Genomic DNA, 17,072 nt, shown 5'->3' with positions numbered 1-17,072 from the left:
CATTAGCCGACCTAAACATGAAGTCCTTTTTGCTTCCGGAAGCTACGGGAAACCTCGAACGTATCGTCAAAATCCTGAACGAGAACACGGATTTAGCTGTACAGTTTGGCCGAATTCATCGTAGCGATATTTATCGACGACTGGGTATATGCTTTACAATGCGTACGAAACTAACTGAAGGAGAGCGGTACCTGTTCCAGGCACTCGATTGTCTTGGCGAGTCTTGGCCACAGAGCGAACCAGAATTCTTGTATAAGTTTTGGATAAACAAAATTTCACAGTTCAGACATAGGAAGATGCGCATATTCAGAAAATTTACCAAAGATATCAAAAAAGAAATCGGCAAGCGCGTGGTAGAGATCATGGTGCAGTTGTCCAACATATACTTTTACACCGGCAAAGGTAGGGCCTTTGTGTACACATGCCTTGTCGGACTGAATGCATGTGAGCGTCTGGAAGAGGTCGGGCCGAGTTATACCCTGTTCTTGGCTAGGAATTCCATGCTGAGCTGGTTAAACGATGAAAAGGAACAAAGTATATTCTATATTACGCAAGCGTTAAAGTACATGGATGATAAAAATGATGCTGATACCCTCACCATCTGCTCTCACTTGTGTTTTGCTGCTGGAAAGTTTAAAAACGCAAGAATGCTACTTTATCGATCCATTGAGGCCGTCAAGACGCTAGGCGTCATCACCGACTGTCAAGCGTTCTATCGATCGGCTGGACTGGTGATTACCATGCGTATATTCGAAGGCACGCTTGATAACTCGCCTGAAGATTTGCTCTTGCTCAAACAAATGGCAGATACCGCACATACAAATGGTGATTTTGAAGCAGAGATCTGGCTGGGCGTCTATCATGTTGGAAACGCGTTGATCGTCGACAGACTTCGTGATTGTGAGCCCTACGTGGCCCTTTTGGAGGCACATTTGAAGCAGACAGCTGATTATAATCGAATTGCTATTCATGGCACACTGTTGTGTTATTATGCAAGATGCCGAAATTATGAAAATGCTCGTAAACATACCAAGTGCTTAATGGTCATCCTGCCTTTACTCACAGTAACACGTAAGTTTATTCCTATTAAACATAAATGAAACTAACAATAAAACTAGCAAACATCTTTCCTATATTCGGTCTTATTTTCGCCACCATGGGACTTTATTCACTTATAGAAGACGAAAGAGTCGATTTTATATCCACCCATGACTCAAAGAACTACGATCGATTCATTGAAGGTGTAGCCAGACTGAACCATGCCTTCCAGCAAGTCAAATTTTGGGAATTCACACAGCCCTGTCTTTATTTGGCCAGAGCCTTACCTTATATCAGTACGGGCAGGACAGTTGAGGGCTTTACTGTACTGCAACATGGAGTACTTGAAATGCGATTTATTCAAGAAATTCGGTTCCTGAAAGCGTTTTATTGGGCCAATCTTGGCAAGTATGCATTTACTCCAGCAGATCGATTTGAATGGACCAAGAGAGCACAAAAGGACTTTGAGAGTCTCAAGATTGCCTCACATATATATTGTAATCCAGATCCAGCGAATCTTTATTCTCGAGGTCGTCCAGCTGACTTGCGAGGATAAAGAAAGTGTACATTTATTTATTTGTCTCTTAATAATTTATAATAAAACCAATAGCAATTACACTTTAGTCGGCTATCATATATTTCTTCATTGTTAAAAAGGCAATGAATTTTGTCTTTTTGAGAGAAGAAAAGATACATGTGGTCAACACTTACAAATAACATGTAGCTAAAAAAATTGTTATTGTCGTTTCATTTTGTTGTCTGAAATTATCATTTCTCTATTAGTTTGCAAAGCGCGTATTTTTTTTAATTCACGCGTGTGTTTATTTTTTTTTTTTTTTTTCCCTTAAGTAATATGGTGACTGTAGACGAGACATTCATAAAGGGACAAGACTTTAAAAACAAGTTGGAAAGGTAGTTTTATATAAATCATAGTTTCAGATGTACTCAACGCGCACTGTGTTTATTGTATAGTTTAATTGACGAGAGCGACTTGAGGTAAAAGAGAAAGAAGCAAAGACAATTAAAGAAACTCACTCGTCTTATTATTGGAAACAGTGTGCTTACACCAAAAGAGATCCGTCATAGTCTAGAAGAGCATTATGTAAGATCTACAGCATGATCCACTCAGTGTCAATAACCATATATTCACACACTTAGGAATTAGAACCAAATACACTGAAACAAGATCCTTGGAAGAACATGATTACAAACATGATTGATGAATATATCCTGAAAAAACAATCAAGTGAGACAAGTGTCAAAGAAGAAGAATCAAATCATTCTACAAAACGCAAGCGTACAGAGGCCTCGCCCGCTGTTACAGAAGAGGATGATGAGGGAATACTACAAAAGAAGAGAGCTAGAAAGACAAAGCAAGTTATTTCGAGTAGTGATGAAGAGGACGATGACCAAGATGATGATATGGAAGAAGAGGAGGAGGAAAAGAAAGTTGTTAAAAAGAAATCTAAAACGACAGTCGCTTCGACAAGAGTTAGTATAGATGGAGATATGTATTTAAAGCATTTGCTTACTCAAAGTAGAAACCTGGATCATCAAAAGATGAAGAGACGATCAAGAGACTCAAGGGATTTATTAACAAGTGTGGTGTTCGCAAAGTGTGGTAAGGGATTATATTTAAATAAGTATTTTTCACATGTAACAATCATAAAAAAAAATCAGGTCAAAAGAATTGGCAGGCTGCCGTTCAGCAAGAGCAGAAATTGAAAAATTAAAAGCTATCCTGCAAGATCTCGGTGTTGAAGGTAGACCATCTATTGAAAAATGTGAGGCAATCAAGAGAGAAAGAGAGCTAAAGAAAGAGTTGGAGAGCTTGGATACCAGTCATATCCTGACAGAAGAAGAAGATAGTGGTAGAAGATCGAGAAGAAGGGCTGCATCACAACCAAAGAGTTACAAGTTGGATGAGCCATCGGATGAAGAAGAAGAAGAAGAGGAAGAAAATAAAGATGAAAATAATGCTAAAGAAACTGATGAAGAAAGTATTGAAGAGAATAATGAAGAGGATGACGATGAAGAAGAAGAAGAAGAGGATGAAGAGTCTGAGGTAATAATAATAAAAAAAAAAAACATAATGAAATACTTTACTTATGCTTTTGTACTTAGGATGAATACGAAGAGCCTTCCGATAATGAATAAAGTGTAAACGCACTCTTTAATTTTTAATTTTTAATGGATGAGCTTCTGTATTAAAGACCCATTGATCAAAAGGAAATCGTGGGTGATGAGGATCCTCAAAGATGAGATATAGATACTTTAACGTCTCTGCAAAGAAGAAACTAATTCAACGCATAAATATATCAAAATGAGTCTCGAGCGTTTCACATCTCTTGTTAGTTACCTTTCTTCACGATCATCCCATGGGTATTCAATGTCGTCTACATTGTATAAACCAGTGTACCCAGAGTTTGCTCTACAGTAAGTATATAAAGAGTTGAATATATCCCATGCCATATCTTGATACACGGGATTTTTAGTGTACACATAAAAGTAATACAACGACTCCAACGTCTCTGGTCGTAATATGTAAGATTTAACGACAGGTACAACGGAAGGCTTATGTTCATAAAAGAATCGAGGTTTCATATCCCAAGTGAATACTTCCGGGGCCAATCCTGTCATAGTGGAATCCCATGCACTATAGCACCCATTTAATAGACGGTTGGCAGCACTCTCGATATGCCCAAAATCGTCAGGGAAATGACGTGCGGCTAAAATCAATGCGGCAGGAGCAAAGCATGCCTACAGTAGTTGATGGATGAGAATATAAATAAGGCGTTTTAGCTCTTCTTACCAACTCATCCATGCGATAGCTGGGTTGACCGTCATTGATTTCAACTAGAAACGATAAACTTGGGTCTACAGCTGAGTCAACAAGTAGTCGAGCTTCTAGCCCATCGATGATTTCTTTGACTAATTTGAATTTTGTTTGATCTTTGCCTTTTACTACTACAAGTTGTTTGATCAAGTACTACAGTATGTAAGACATCATGGCACTCTAAAATACACTATATATACCTCATAAAAGCTATCGCCCATACCACCCCAAGTGTAGCGGTCTAAGGGGAACAAAAAGGTGTTATATAATCTCAATTGATATTTGTAAACTATATGGACGCAATACCTGAAGCGGGTTTACCAGTATTCACATTGATCAGGTGGGGATAAAGGCCGCGCGTATCATTCATTTTAAGAAAAGCGTCATACACTCTTTGGCCCTTCAGAAAATTTTAGCTCCCATCGTTTTTTTTTTTAGCATGAGAAAAAGGTCATACTTACGATACGATGATACTTCCAATTTCCTGTGATCTCTGATAATCTTGTAAACTCTATTTGAATCGTGCCAACTTCTGCTAAACAAGCGATTGGTGATCGTAAAGGCTTTCCTCTTTTTTTATATATATTAATACAGCCTTTTCTTCATTTATGTTTACGCTTACGTCTTAAAGTCCATGTATTGGTAAGGAACTCCTGTAGGTGAGTCAAATGCGGGAATCAAGAGCTCTGTTAGTTCGACAGCCTTTTCGACAAAGACAAGATCGTTTGATAAATCATAAGCTGATAGTAGTCCGCCAACATATCGTATGACAGTTTCAAACAGTTGTACCGGTTCCTCGGCCAAGGTCCAATTAATGTTGCGAACAAACTCCTTTGCCTCATCAAACTCCTTCCTCAGTCCCATGATATACAATGTATCCAAGCTATCAACGATGGTCGCTCCCCAGCCGTTCCTAATGAAGGTTGGTATCAAATATGATGATAAGTATCTGTTACCTTGTATTTCTTGGATCATTAGAGACAGGTCTGTTTTCATCAAATCCCCAGCTATGGTTTCTATATCCATCCCAGGAAAAGATAAATGCATCTTTAATATATGATTGTTTTTCTTCCACTGTCAGTTTATCTGCCTCTGGTAAGCCTCCGTGCTCTTTTCGAATCAGTTTGCGACTCTTTCTACTGTTGATACTAAAAGGCCTTTGGTCAAAAAAAGACAAAGAATCGATTTGATTCACTAGGAAGCATGATAAAATGATGTGACATAGAAAAAATGCTGCTGATAGCTTTAGCATTTTTAAAAGAAAAAGAGAGAAAGAGAGAAAGAGAGAAAGAGAGAAAGAGAGAAAGAGAGAAAAGGATCACACGCTAGGGACAATTTACAGTTAGGAGAAAAGTCATTGCAGGTTACTCTAAAAATCAAAGCCCGAAGTGTTTTGCATTGTTTATTTTTTTTTTTATCCTTCACCCTTCTCCTTGAAAGTCATGGACGGCGATGGCACATTGTAAGCAGTTATTATCCAAAGCAACATTAACCACGTATAACTATTTTTTTTCTATAGTTTACCTGATCAGCAGAACAGATTAAAAGCTCAAATAAAAATACTGAAAGAAAGACGTAAGATCTAGAGTAGATCAAGCAAAAAACAACCCTGACTTTTATTACAGTTGCTAAAGCAAATGAAAAACAAAAAAGATTAAAAAGAGAATTATTGGAAGAAGATATATCCTATTTGGTAGTCACCAAGTTAGCAAACACATTTACAGATCCAACCATAACAGCAAAACGAGACATTTCTAATGCTAAGCAAGATATTTTCGATCAAATGAGACAAGCAGTAAAGAATAACTGTATACAAGAAATGATCAGTTACCATCGCTTATGTGGACGTACCATATTCAATTTTAAAAGGAATCATGTGGGAATAAGATTAGAAACATTCTATGACAGAACATACAAGGAACCTTATTATCTACTGTTCCTGAAAGACGACTTTTCAAAGGTGGACAGACATACATTGCCTCCGTTTATTCCCATTCACGAATTAGAAAAGAAATTCATGCCGCATAATATTGAGGTAATATTAAAATCAAGATGGCTTCTCTTTGTTCACCTTTTTTTTTCTCTATTAGACATTCATACGTATCGTTCATGACTGTGTACAGGCATATGTCACTAGAAGAGAGCAACTAAACGAAATAAATAAACTAACAGAAGAAGGCTATGATATCAAGATTCTATCGGAAAACATGTCCAAGTCAGATGTTGATATCAAGGTTCACATTAGCAGCAGAGTTTTACGTGTAAATATCAAATATGAAAACAAGACCTCAGCATACCCGACACAAGTCAACATTACAGATGAAAGAGGAATCATAGAGTCAACAGATGATTACGAAGAGTTAAAAGAAAGGCTGATGTATTATAAATTGGCAGACACATTACAAAGTATATTAGCTGAAAGAACAAATACAGAGGATATCATGATTGAATAAAAATTACATGAAGGGGTTAATTGGGTAAATGTTTACAATAGGCGGAGATCTTTCTACATTCACTTGAATTCTAACATTCAACTTTGAAAATGTCTTGAATGTTTGCATCCTTGTTTCTTTATCCAATGTATTTTCTTCTAACAGCTCTTCTGGAATCTTTACTGTCACTACTTCATTATTCTCATCATCATTATCTTGCTCATCGTCTAACTCGATCTGCGTGCCCACGGGTTCTACAAAATCTTGATCACTTCTTCGCTTTTGATCCCATTCCCAGCTTGAATCAACACCTTCTTTCCAATAAACAGACAAGGTGGTCTTATTTCCATCAAAGACGTATCTTTCGATGGGTATCGCGTCTACATGAAGGCGCTTTTCAAGTCCGTATTCAGGAACAAGTATATCAATAGCATCCTTCAGCACTTGAGTCACAATAGCAGTACAGATAACAGGCTTCTTGGTTTCCTTCTCCAAGTTGTAAAGATAGTGATAGAGATATAATTGCAAGTTCATATCTTGCGAGTTCTTGGCTCCCTCCTTTCGCTCGTTACAATGTCCAGCTGCCTTTTGAACAGCAGCCTTTTTATAGCCACATGACTTTTTGTTGGCAAGTGCGGCTTCTAACTGTCTATGGACAACGATATCTGCAAATCGTCGAATGGGAGAAGTAAAGTGCGTATAGTACGGCACATTGAGAGCATAATGTCTGAATCTGTTGATATCTTCAAAGGATCCCGTACAAAAGTATTTGGCTCTCTGCATTGGTTTTACCGCCAAAAGCTTCAAAACTGACTTGATATCTTCGGATTCAATAGAATTAAATGATTCTTGAAGGCTGCCTGCAGTTGATCCGTCAAACTTGTAACCTAAGCTGTCAACAATTCTCAAGAATTCATTCTAAAGTATATGTGAGCAAAACGTGAATTCATCATAAACAACACTTACCAAGCTCTTTTCATGAGGAGGAGAGTGCTGACGAAGAAGTGCTTCATTTGGATAATGCTCACGAATCTTTTCAGCAACACTCATGTTGGCACGCAACATAAATTCCTCAATCAGTCTATTCGCATCTTTTTGCTCATAAATAGAAACCTCACAAGGCTCGCCAATGTCATTTAGCTTGAACGAAAGGCGGATGGAATTGATGGATAATGCGCCATTCGCAAATCGACGCTCACGCATCTTTTTGGACATTTCGAACAGATAGAGAATATCTTGTTCTACGTCGGATACCTTGTGATCGTCTCGGATAATCACCGTCTTTGGTAAACCATGTCCTTCGATGACACTTTGAGCATCGTCATAGGCTAATTTGGCACAAGATCGAATGATAGTTTTGCCAAACCAGGTCTCTTTCACGTTACCAGCACCGTCCATCTTCCAAATAACAGAGAATGCAAGTCGATCGACGCCTGGGTTTAAACTACAGAGCTCCTCACATAGGAGAGAGGGAAGCATCGGAATCACACGGTCACAGAGATAAGTACTCGTTCCTCTGTCAAACGCTTCATGATCCAAAGCAGTGTGCTGCTTTACGAAATGAGATACATCCGCGATATGAACACCCACTTCAAAATCATCTTTATCCAACTGAGTGACATGAACAGCGTCGTCAAGATCTAATACAATCCCTCAGTCACCAATTCCCTATTAATATATTCTTTCTTACCTTTGGCTGTAGCAGGATCGATTGTGAATATACGTGTTGTGCGTAAATCGCGTCTTTTATCAATCTCGGATTGTTCAATGGACCAAGGTGTAGGAGGTAACCCACTGAGCGCCTTTTTACTGAAAGGAAGTTCTGAAATACCATTGTCCGCCAATATAGCTTCTGTCTCTGCTGGAATATTACCAATATGACCTAACTCACGAACAAATGCGCCAATAGGATTTAACGAGTCAATTGGCCATCGAGTGATCTTGACGACAACGATAAGATTTGCATACTTGGCTTCATTATCCAGGATATCATAAGGAGCATTCTTAATTGGAATCATAATCAATGGAGCGCGTTTGTCGAGCGGCTTAAACCATACGACGCGTACATGATTGTTGCCCTTCTTGGATTCTATTTCTTTATCGCTGTTTGAAGACCGAGAGCCCTCTACCGTCTCTTGCCCTTCATCTTCATCCACCAATTCATTTACTGCTTCTATATCAGTATCTTCTTCTGCAGCATTACCATTTGCAACTGCACCTGTTCCATTGGATGCTCGTTGAATCGATATCGTACCGGAAAACAGGCGATCTTTACGCACACTTTGAACACAGACCACTTTGCCAGCATATTTTGGCTTTGACTTTTCATCAATAATGACTGAATCACCCTCATCCTTTTTACGTGCCATGCCATCTTTCTTTTTTGTCCACACGACATCCACATCGACTAATTCTACAAAGACTGTATCTCCTTCTAAAGCGCGGTTACGATCACGCAGTCCAAAAATAAAGATGTCTGACTCTAACTTATCCGTTGTAACATAGGCATCGGTACGATTACGCTTGTTGATGCGAAGGATCCCTTTATAGAGGTTTGTCTCCTTTTCCTTGACTCTCTTTTCGCAGATTTTAGGATCCAAGTAACGTTCGAATCGCATGCGGCTTTTACGTCCATACAAAACGTCATAAGGGTGGCAATAATCGACAGTTAGCAACTCCTTCTTTTGCTCTTCATTCAGGTTCTTAGTCATGTTCTTTCCTTCCTTTTTCGCTAATACCATAGGCTTTACATCCTCTCCAAGTTGCCTCTTTGGGAAACCCGATGATTTGGTTGATCTTGGCTTTTGATCTGTGCTCACCCCCTTTTCCTTTTTAGCAGGCAATTTGACACTAGGTGTCGAAACCTTAAACTCGACTTCCTCTGTTTTGATCTTTTTTGCCTTCTTCTTGATAGCAGATGGCTTCACAGACTCAGATTCATGCACATGGTCCTTGTCTTGCTTTTTCTTCTTTTCCTGATGATCGTGGGTATGCACTTTTTGACTCTTTACAGGCTTTCCAGATGACAATAAGGACTGGGGAGGAGGCACTGCACTATACTTTCCGTTCTTGGCTGATGGATTCTTGATACTAGATTCTGAAGGAGCTGAACGACTTTTTTGCATGATGGGCTTTGACTTTTTCTTTTTCGCTTCTGGAGCAAACTGAATGGAAGGAAGATCATGAAGCTTCACAGGTCCACCCAGCGCTTCCTCAAGCTCATGGTAATCAAACACCTCTATCTCACCCTCCACATTTTCTTCCTCTTCATAATCTAGAGTCGTGATGATGGCTGAAGACTCAGCACCATCCAACACCGCAGCATGTTCTACCGCAGTCGGTTTCTTGTCATCGCTCTTCTTTTTTGGTTTGGATCGATTCTTTTTTGTTTCTATGGGATCCACCGTATCTTTGTTCTTCTTCTTCTTGAAAAGCTTCTTGGTCTTTTTTTCTTGCTGTACATCTTTGTCAGCCTCTTCTTTCTTTACAGCCTTCTTTTTATCCTTTGTTGCCTTTTTCACCGCAGCAGTCTATTAAATAATAAGTAAAGATAATAGCAATAGATAGCTTACATCTACTACTTGTTGGCTATTTTTATCTATAATAACCTCTTCTTCTATCATCTATTTTATTTAAAAAGAAAAAAGAAAAAAATGGAAATGAAAAATGTCATTGCGTTTTCATTTTGCCCTCAAAGCGGAAGAGAATCAGCTTGACCAATAAAAATTTATTTTCATGCAAAGTCACAGAATACCTTGTCCAATTAAAATATAAAGCTTTGTTCGAGCAAGCTTGATAATATACGTGAAGGAATGAAAACTGAAATGATGATCACTTCATTATGGACAGAAAAAGAAAAAAGCAGGATGCTGTGTTAGTGTATTAAATACAGAGTTGTAAAACAGTAGTTGCGAGCGCATGAAGGAGGCGAGATTGATTAAAGAAATAAACGCGGTGTATAATATTGCTGGATTAGAACGCCCTCATATATTCGTTAAAAGAAAACTGAATATGAAATACAATGTTGAGGAAATAAAGCTCAATTTTGATTGATACGCCGTAGTTGATGTTTTGATAACAAAAGTACCGTGAACAATAAATATTTACCATATCAATCCTGACATTGTAATTGAAGGCTCTTGGATAAGAATGTTAAAAGATAATCAAAAAGATATAGAAGGCGATTAGCATCAAGTCATTGATGCCAAAGACGTTAAAGTGAGTAGAGTTGCGCGGTTCTTCGGCAGATGCTCTTTTTCTTGAGTAATATTAGTGTATGCTGTGTAAGCAATAGTTACTATCAGCAAATATGCCCAAAGCTAAAATCTGGTAAGTTAATGCTTGTATAAAGCTTTTGTTCTTGATATTCTCAATATGCATCAATCAGATTGTCAAAGCCCACCTTTTTCAAAGATGAGCTTCACTATAAATGTCTTCTTCTGTAATAAACTATGGGGGTAACAATGATTTCCATTTTTGTCGTAATTCAAGACTAGCTCTGTGCGACTATTTATTTTGGAAGTTTATTCCAGAATTATGTCTCTCTTTTCTGCCTAATTTTTTTTTTTTTTTTTTTGCTAATATTGCAACGTAAATAGATGGAACAAAAGATAATTAAACCATTGCCATATAGGCAATTGGCCATCATTTGCGCATGTAGATTTGCTGTAAGATAAAGAAACAGTATATATATCGATCTATAGTAGCTTAGCTTTGTTTTTAGGAACCTATTTGTTTTACCGTCATATTTCCATTTATTGTGCAAGTAAATATATGCACAAACATAATCCTTTGTTTATACTCAACATATTATAAAGATGGTTAGGGACTTTCATATCGCAGATGAAAAGGGTGTTGGTTACTATGTCGGATTCATTACTTCTTGTTTTGCATTATCTCAGCTATTAACAGGTATAGATGATGATGCCATTTTCATATACATTGTATACCAACCTATCATAGGCATTCATTGGGGTATGCTCTCGGACAGGATCGGGAGAAGACCGGTTATTTTGCAGGGCCTAGTAGGCACTATCACAAGTATCTTACTCTTTGGGTTATCGAAATCATTCATTTGGGCACTAGTCTCTCGAAGTCTCTGTGGCTTGCTGGTAAAGTGTTGCAAGAACTGGTTTTCGCTATATGTACTAAAAGAAGCATCCCATCTTTTGATAGAATGGTAATATTGGTGTATTGAAAAGCATGGTATCAGAATTAACCACTGATCATTTACCACACCAGAGAGCCCGAGCATTCTCTTTACTACCACTAATGTACGGTCTTGGATCTATTATTGGTCCGATGCTTGGCGGCTTTCTATCTCATCCGGTTCAAAATTATCCCGGAGTGTTTGGTCATTTGGGGTTCTTGACTGATTTCTTGACGGAGTATCCCTACTTCTTACCATGCTTCATTTCAGCTTTTATCTGTACTTTAGGATTGATATTCGGTTTGTTTTTCTTGGAAGAAACGCATCCGGTGTACGCGCATCATTCAGAAGATGAAGAAACTTCCTTGATCCAAACAGAGAACGAGCAAAATTACTCTACTTTTAAAAACCAAAAGGATCAACGCTCACCTACACCTACTATCAAGGACAGATACAAACCACCTACGCTCAAGGAATCCATTACACCACAGGTTGTTGCCATTTGCATCGCCTATGGATTTTTTGCTTTCCAAGCTGTTTACATGGACGGTAAATTGTATTGTCAATTGGGTAAATAAATCATGATACTCACTGCACGTATATAGAGCTATTCCCCCTTTATACTGCCAGTACCAGAGAAAATGGCGGCTTAGGCTTTAGTTCATACGAGATCGGTGCTGCCCTTGCCTATGCTGGTGTGGTCACTCTTATCGCTCAATTGCTCATCTTGCCTGCCCTAACACGAAGATTTGGATTACTTCGCTTGTTCCAGATCGTTCTCTTTATTCTCATCTTTTTATATCTCTCTCAAGGCATCATTCGTACACTGTACAATGTACCTAATTTTGACGGACATAAGAATACAAAACTCTGGGTTTGGGTAGGCCTGATCATATCACAGACTATCAAGACAATAGGACATACTATCTGCTTCACTGGATGCACCATTCTTGTCAACAACGCGGCTCCTAGAAAAGATGCTTTGGGCGCTGTGAATGGATTCTCTCAATGTAAGCATTACAAGAAATATAATTCAGAATATCACAACTAACATTTTATAATTAAGGCTGTGCAAGTGCTACAAGAGCAATGGGACCAGCTGTTTGTGGTAGTTTATGGTCAGCGTAAGTCTTGCCTCTTCTCTCTGTAATTACAAGCTGACTTGTTTTTCTTAATAGAGCATTAACTGCCACTTGGTTGCCTTACACAATTCGTGTCAATGTCAGTTTTGCTTTCCTTGCATTGATTGGCACAGTTACGTTTATACTCAGTAAGAGACTAGATCCTGAATACTATGAACAGGCACATACAAGAGAGGAGATCGTTGAAGTTGATAAAAGCAGAGCCAGCTCTATACAAGAAGAGCAACAAGCAGTGGCATCTACGAGTAACCCTTCACACTAATAGTTGACTTACTTTATTGCTACAAGTGTAAAATAAGCATTGATGTTTATTATTATATTATTATTATTAAAATAAAGCTTAAATTATATTTATAGAGTAAAAAAATAATAAGAGATCACTTTGTTGTATATGATTTCCCTTCCATCACACTGACACGATACACAGTTCTGGGATTAGAAAAAGACGGTACTACATAATACACCTTCTTAGGTTCCTCAGCTTTTTTACATGCTGCGCATTTATTCTCAGGTGTACACGCCAGTACGCACTTGTGAGCCTTTTTCTTTTCTTCCTTTGGTGGCGGTGGTGGTGGAGTAGGCTTTGATTGATGGCAGACACATGGTTGCTGTGGAAACATGGGCGGATAGTAAGGTTGAGGATAATAATTGACACAGTAGCAGATAGAGTGAGGGGGAGAAACACAAGGAGCTTTAGATGGCGGCTTTTCTTTCTCTTTGCTTGCAGGCTTTTCAACAACAATGGCGGTTACTTTCTTGGCCTAATATGAATTAGCACGTATGCATGGATTATGCTTGTTTTTTTCTATATACCTTTTTGAAATTCATTCCAAATGGATCGTTCCAGAGGCTTGTCATCCAATTAGAGGGAAAGAAAAAAAAAAAGAAATCCAGGATTATTTATATAGAAAATTACCGTTAGCTACAATGACAATTTGTGTTGCACTGCATGATCAAGATTCTGAACAACCTTGGTCTCACACCACCATAGCAGCTGACATGTGGTATTAAACGCCTTCTTTGTGGGTACCTCTTGCTGGAAATAGACTTTATTATGTGAAACGCGAATAAAAACAAACAATCAAAATCAATTGACCCCTCTAGTGGTACTCGGACTTTTTTGTAAAATTGACGTTGAAGCCATCATTTATGATTACCGTGTTGCAATTTAAGGTCATACGCTTACTAAGCCCTTTGACATGGCTCTTTTGTCTTACCTTGCAGCAAGACATTTGATAGGACGCATTGACCCCTTTCCTTTTCAGAAACGACATGATCAAAAAAAAAAGTAATAAAGCATACCAAACAGTAGAAAAAAAAGACGCGGTTTATGAGATTGTTATTATATGTGTGTGTAAAGAAGAAAAAAAGAAGTAGGAACTATATATTTACTCACTTTTCTCTTTTTACAAGATGATACAGCTTCTCCTTTTCTTAACTGCAGAGATAATGCTTGATCTAATTTGAGATGATCTCTTGGGCTTAGGTGGTCTTGAAGCAACAGTAGAATCAGGTTGCTGAGAAGCATCATTCAAAGATGGTTGTTGAGGCGCATTATCGGAAACAGCTTGTTGGGGCACGTTATCGGTAGTTGTTTGTTGAGGCGCATTATCAGTAATTGCTTGTTGTGAAGCATTTGCAGAAGCCGGTTGAGGCACGTTGTCTTGTTCCGTAGGACTAGTAGTTGTAGCAACGTTTTGCTTTGTGTCTGTTGCTGTTGTCACAGGCTGCATAGCAGTGGGCTGCTCATTAACAACAGCAGGTTCTGGTTGCTTTAATGTGTCTTCTTGAACAGGGACAGTACTTTTGGTAGTATCGTCCATTACGTTTTCATCAGTTGTTGTATCAGCAGTCGTCGTGCTAGATGCTGGCATTGCTCCTGTAGCAGAAGTGGCAGCAGCAACTGCATCGCTGGTTCCAAAAGTTCCGTGAGAACCTCGTGGAGTCTCGTACATGCCTTTGTCAATATTTTCTTTGACTTGCTTCATGATGAAATCAATATCGATAAACTTGGACTGAACAGCGGATCGAACACAACTCTCTTCGTTGTCAGACAACTCATGATAACTGTGTTCCATAGCAAATGGTTCCGTAGATGAAGGGAATGTCTCTTTGGGTTCAAATGGGGAAGGGAGCGGTGGAGATACTGTAGATGTTGGTTCCTGGAAAGCACTACGTTCAGTTAGCTGAGGAGTGGCAACAGGGATTGGAGCTAATGGCCGTGTTTGAACAAGTGGCGCACCCGGCGCCTTTATCTCTTCCTGTTTCTCGGGGACATCAGGGGTAACAGCAGATGGGAGCATACCCTCTGCTGGTACCGTACGCGAAGGATCTTGATCAGTATCTCTACGTTGTGGAGGCATAAGTGTACTTTCTTGACCACCTAGTTCCTCTGGTTGCTCAACAGCTCCTTGTTCACCTAGCTCCTCTGGTCGTTCAACAGTTCCTTGTCCACCTAGTTCTTCTGGCTGTTCAATAGTTTCTTGTTCACCTAGTTCTTCTGGCTGTTCAATAGTTTCTTGTCCACCTAGCTCCTCTGGCTGTTCAACAGTTCCTTGTTCAACAGTTCCTTGTTCACCTAGCTCTTCTGGCTGTTCAACAGTTCCTTGTTCACCAGCACCAATTTTTTCAGGATGGTCAACATTCTCGGTGACCTTAGGCTGTTCTTCTGGTGTTGTAGGCGCTGTCACTGCAGCTTCGTCTTGATTCAACGAATCGTTACTGGTGAATTCTCCAGTTGTCCCTTCAGCCCCAGTGACCCCTTGAGTGACTGCCTCGGTTGGTGGAACGGAAGCAGCAGGAGACTGTTGTGAAGATCCTGCCTTCTTGTTCTTCTTCTTATTTCTTTTCTTTTTACTTTTTGATACAGATGACGAATTATTCATCACTATGTTTGCAGGAGGAAAGGACGGTTCTGACATTTTTTGCTTATTAAAAAACTAGCGAAAGGAATTTGATAATTTATAAATGATGGGCTCTAGTTGGCTTTATAACGAAATCATCTGGCAACTTTAGCTTTGTTTTGCTACATAAGAGGCAAAAAACAAATGAAAAATTCTTGTAATAAGGATGTATGTTTGCGCGCGCGTCCCATTCCTGACTATACGCTTTGCTAACAACAGATCTTATATATGTATATATCACTTGCTGTTTTAAAGAATTAAAGATGGCCAAAATAAAATAAGGTATACATTTTTTCGAAATCAGAAACACATTAGAGATACTCATAACATACAACACATCATGACGTATAGCAGCGATCAGACAATTGAAATAAACACTGTTTTTTGGCTGTAGGGAGAGTTTATTCCAATTACAGGACTCAATTATGATTACAGTTTTTTTTACGCTTAATGAACGAACCTGAAAGTGTGTTTACCGCTGCTTCCTTGCTATTCACTTGTTCTCTCTTTCGTTTAATCTGCATGCTTGAGAGCGTATTGACTACAGGCTGCTTACTTTTCGTTTGTTCCAATGGCCTGTTTTGTTCAACCGTAATCTCAAATTGACATTCTTTAGAATATCTCTTTTCAATTTCCCTGACTGCGGTCTGGGTGGAGGATAAAATGGATTCCTTATTGTGAAAGTCCAAGAACATGAGCTTGTTCCAAAATTCTGTAAACTTGTCATCTTTTTCCTTTTCCTTTTCGGCTTTTTTTTCTTCCAATAAACAACCATTGACTTTGAGCTCGAAGAAACCAGTGATTTTTCCAGATCCGCATTCTTCGCTAAATGCTAGTAACTCCCAAAACCCTTTCACAGACAAATCATCATCTATATGATCCTTCAAGAATCGTGCCTTGGCATCATCCTCAAACCGTGGAATTACATCCAGGGCCTTTGCATCTGGGGAATAAGAGCTTCCATAAGTCCAGTCGAATGCAGCTTCCCACTGTCGCTTTCTTGCTCCAATCTCGATCAGAGCACTGGACTCATCCTCTACTCCAGGCACAAACCACCAACCTTTTTCGGCGTTGGGAGCTCTATTGAGTGTATGAAGCCACCAAGAGACAAGGTCGCGGTCGGACAGGGCGGCCTTGTTCGTGTTCTTGGCCGAGTTGGCAAACAGGTACTGAGGTTGTGCTCTTGCAAACACAAATACGGTGGTATTGGACGGTAAGCTTGCTAAATAGGCCAAAACAAGTTGTCTCGTCACTCCTCTCGTTTCTTCGGTTGTCATGGTCGTATCCACCTTGGAGATGTAAATCATGTGTTCTATTTTATCTTGTTTTGAAACAGTGTATTCGTATGCTTCCAAGCCAGATATAAAGCCAACAGTAGGTGCGGAAACTAGGAGAAGACGATGTCGGTAGGATGTGGCGGATGAGTTTTTGATGAGTGGAGGTGATGAGTATAGATCAGAGTCAAGGTTGAACACATGGAATGTTTTATGGTTAGTATGTGTTCTTGAAAGAAATTGTTGTAGATGCTGTTGAATTGACATTAAAGAGAGAAACGCGCGCGTAACTACGTCT

The 17,072-nt window shown here is 39.1% G+C and overlaps 9 protein-coding genes across 9 annotated transcripts; 4 read left to right on the top strand and 5 right to left on the bottom strand.

Moving 5' to 3' along the window:
• The first annotated feature begins 739 nt into the window (after positions 1–739).
• RHIMIDRAFT_82006 (uncharacterized protein) lies at positions 740–1,646 on the top strand. The gene has a single exon (XM_023615744.1). The coding sequence runs from the start codon at positions 1,097–1,099 to the stop codon at positions 1,592–1,594; it is 498 nt and encodes a 165-aa protein (XP_023461688.1). The 5' UTR covers positions 740–1,096; the 3' UTR covers positions 1,595–1,646.
• A 232-nt stretch (positions 1,647–1,878) lies between these two features.
• RHIMIDRAFT_270827 (uncharacterized protein) lies at positions 1,879–2,994 on the top strand. Its single transcript, XM_023612212.1, has 5 exons — positions 1,879–1,950; positions 2,011–2,034; positions 2,095–2,140; positions 2,197–2,529; positions 2,580–2,994. The coding sequence occupies exons 1-5, from the start codon at positions 1,892–1,894 to the stop codon at positions 2,661–2,663; spliced, it is 546 nt and encodes a 181-aa protein (XP_023461687.1). The 5' UTR covers positions 1,879–1,891; the 3' UTR covers positions 2,664–2,994.
• A 182-nt stretch (positions 2,995–3,176) lies between these two features.
• RHIMIDRAFT_220257 (seven-hairpin glycosidase) lies at positions 3,177–5,157 on the bottom strand. Its single transcript, XM_023607401.1, has 8 exons — positions 4,831–5,157; positions 4,497–4,787; positions 4,336–4,444; positions 4,181–4,274; positions 4,075–4,115; positions 3,851–4,027; positions 3,398–3,798; positions 3,177–3,335 (listed from the first exon to the last, which is right to left on the bottom strand). Exons 1-8 carry the CDS (start codon positions 5,124–5,126, stop codon positions 3,212–3,214), a joined length of 1,533 nt encoding a protein of 510 aa, XP_023461686.1. The 5' UTR covers positions 5,127–5,157; the 3' UTR covers positions 3,177–3,211.
• Positions 5,158–5,316: 159 nt separating this feature from the next.
• Positions 5,317–6,293, top strand: RHIMIDRAFT_242138 (uncharacterized protein; the record flags this gene model as incomplete). The annotated part of the gene is made up of 5 exons (XM_023609723.1): positions 5,317–5,336; positions 5,394–5,449; positions 5,500–5,909; positions 5,965–6,233; positions 6,269–6,293. The coding sequence occupies 5 exons, from the start codon at positions 5,317–5,319 to the stop codon at positions 6,291–6,293; spliced, it is 780 nt and encodes a 259-aa protein (XP_023461685.1).
• Positions 6,294–6,330: 37 nt separating this feature from the next.
• Positions 6,331–9,929, bottom strand: RHIMIDRAFT_242137 (RNB-domain-containing protein; the record flags this gene model as incomplete). Its single annotated transcript, XM_023609722.1, has 4 exons — positions 6,331–7,224; positions 7,273–7,946; positions 7,997–9,836; positions 9,879–9,929. The coding sequence occupies 4 exons, from the start codon at positions 9,927–9,929 to the stop codon at positions 6,331–6,333; spliced, it is 3,459 nt and encodes a 1,152-aa protein (XP_023461684.1).
• A 975-nt stretch (positions 9,930–10,904) lies between these two features.
• Positions 10,905–12,859, top strand: RHIMIDRAFT_242136 (MFS general substrate transporter; the record flags this gene model as incomplete). The annotated part of the gene is made up of 8 exons (XM_023609721.1): positions 10,905–10,973; positions 11,030–11,071; positions 11,124–11,217; positions 11,269–11,417; positions 11,482–12,004; positions 12,061–12,465; positions 12,522–12,579; positions 12,634–12,859. The coding sequence occupies 8 exons, from the start codon at positions 10,905–10,907 to the stop codon at positions 12,857–12,859; spliced, it is 1,566 nt and encodes a 521-aa protein (XP_023461683.1).
• Positions 12,860–12,939: 80 nt separating this feature from the next.
• On the bottom strand, positions 12,940–13,603 carry RHIMIDRAFT_270820 (uncharacterized protein). The gene is made up of 2 exons (XM_023612211.1): positions 13,411–13,603; positions 12,940–13,358 (listed from the first exon to the last, which is right to left on the bottom strand). Exons 1-2 carry the CDS (start codon positions 13,453–13,455, stop codon positions 12,975–12,977), a joined length of 429 nt encoding a protein of 142 aa, XP_023461682.1. The 5' UTR covers positions 13,456–13,603; the 3' UTR covers positions 12,940–12,974.
• A 307-nt stretch (positions 13,604–13,910) lies between these two features.
• On the bottom strand, positions 13,911–15,718 carry RHIMIDRAFT_302262 (uncharacterized protein). The gene has a single exon (XM_023614384.1). The coding sequence runs from the start codon at positions 15,516–15,518 to the stop codon at positions 14,004–14,006; it is 1,515 nt and encodes a 504-aa protein (XP_023461681.1). The 5' UTR covers positions 15,519–15,718; the 3' UTR covers positions 13,911–14,003.
• RHIMIDRAFT_302256 (uncharacterized protein) lies at positions 15,719–17,041 on the bottom strand (the record flags this gene model as incomplete). Its single annotated transcript, XM_023614383.1, has 1 exon — positions 15,719–17,041. One exon carries the CDS (start codon positions 17,039–17,041, stop codon positions 15,920–15,922), a length of 1,122 nt encoding a protein of 373 aa, XP_023461680.1. The 3' UTR covers positions 15,719–15,919.
• Positions 17,042–17,072: the final 31 nt, after the last annotated feature.

Source organism: Rhizopus microsporus (genome assembly GCF_002708625.1).
Source record: "Rhizopus microsporus ATCC 52813 unplaced genomic scaffold scaffold_28, whole genome shotgun sequence".
Taxonomy (NCBI): domain Eukaryota; kingdom Fungi; phylum Mucoromycota; class Mucoromycetes; order Mucorales; family Rhizopodaceae; genus Rhizopus; species Rhizopus microsporus.
The sequence above is the reverse complement of the archived record's forward strand: the minus strand, read 5'-3'. Positions and strand labels throughout refer to the sequence as shown.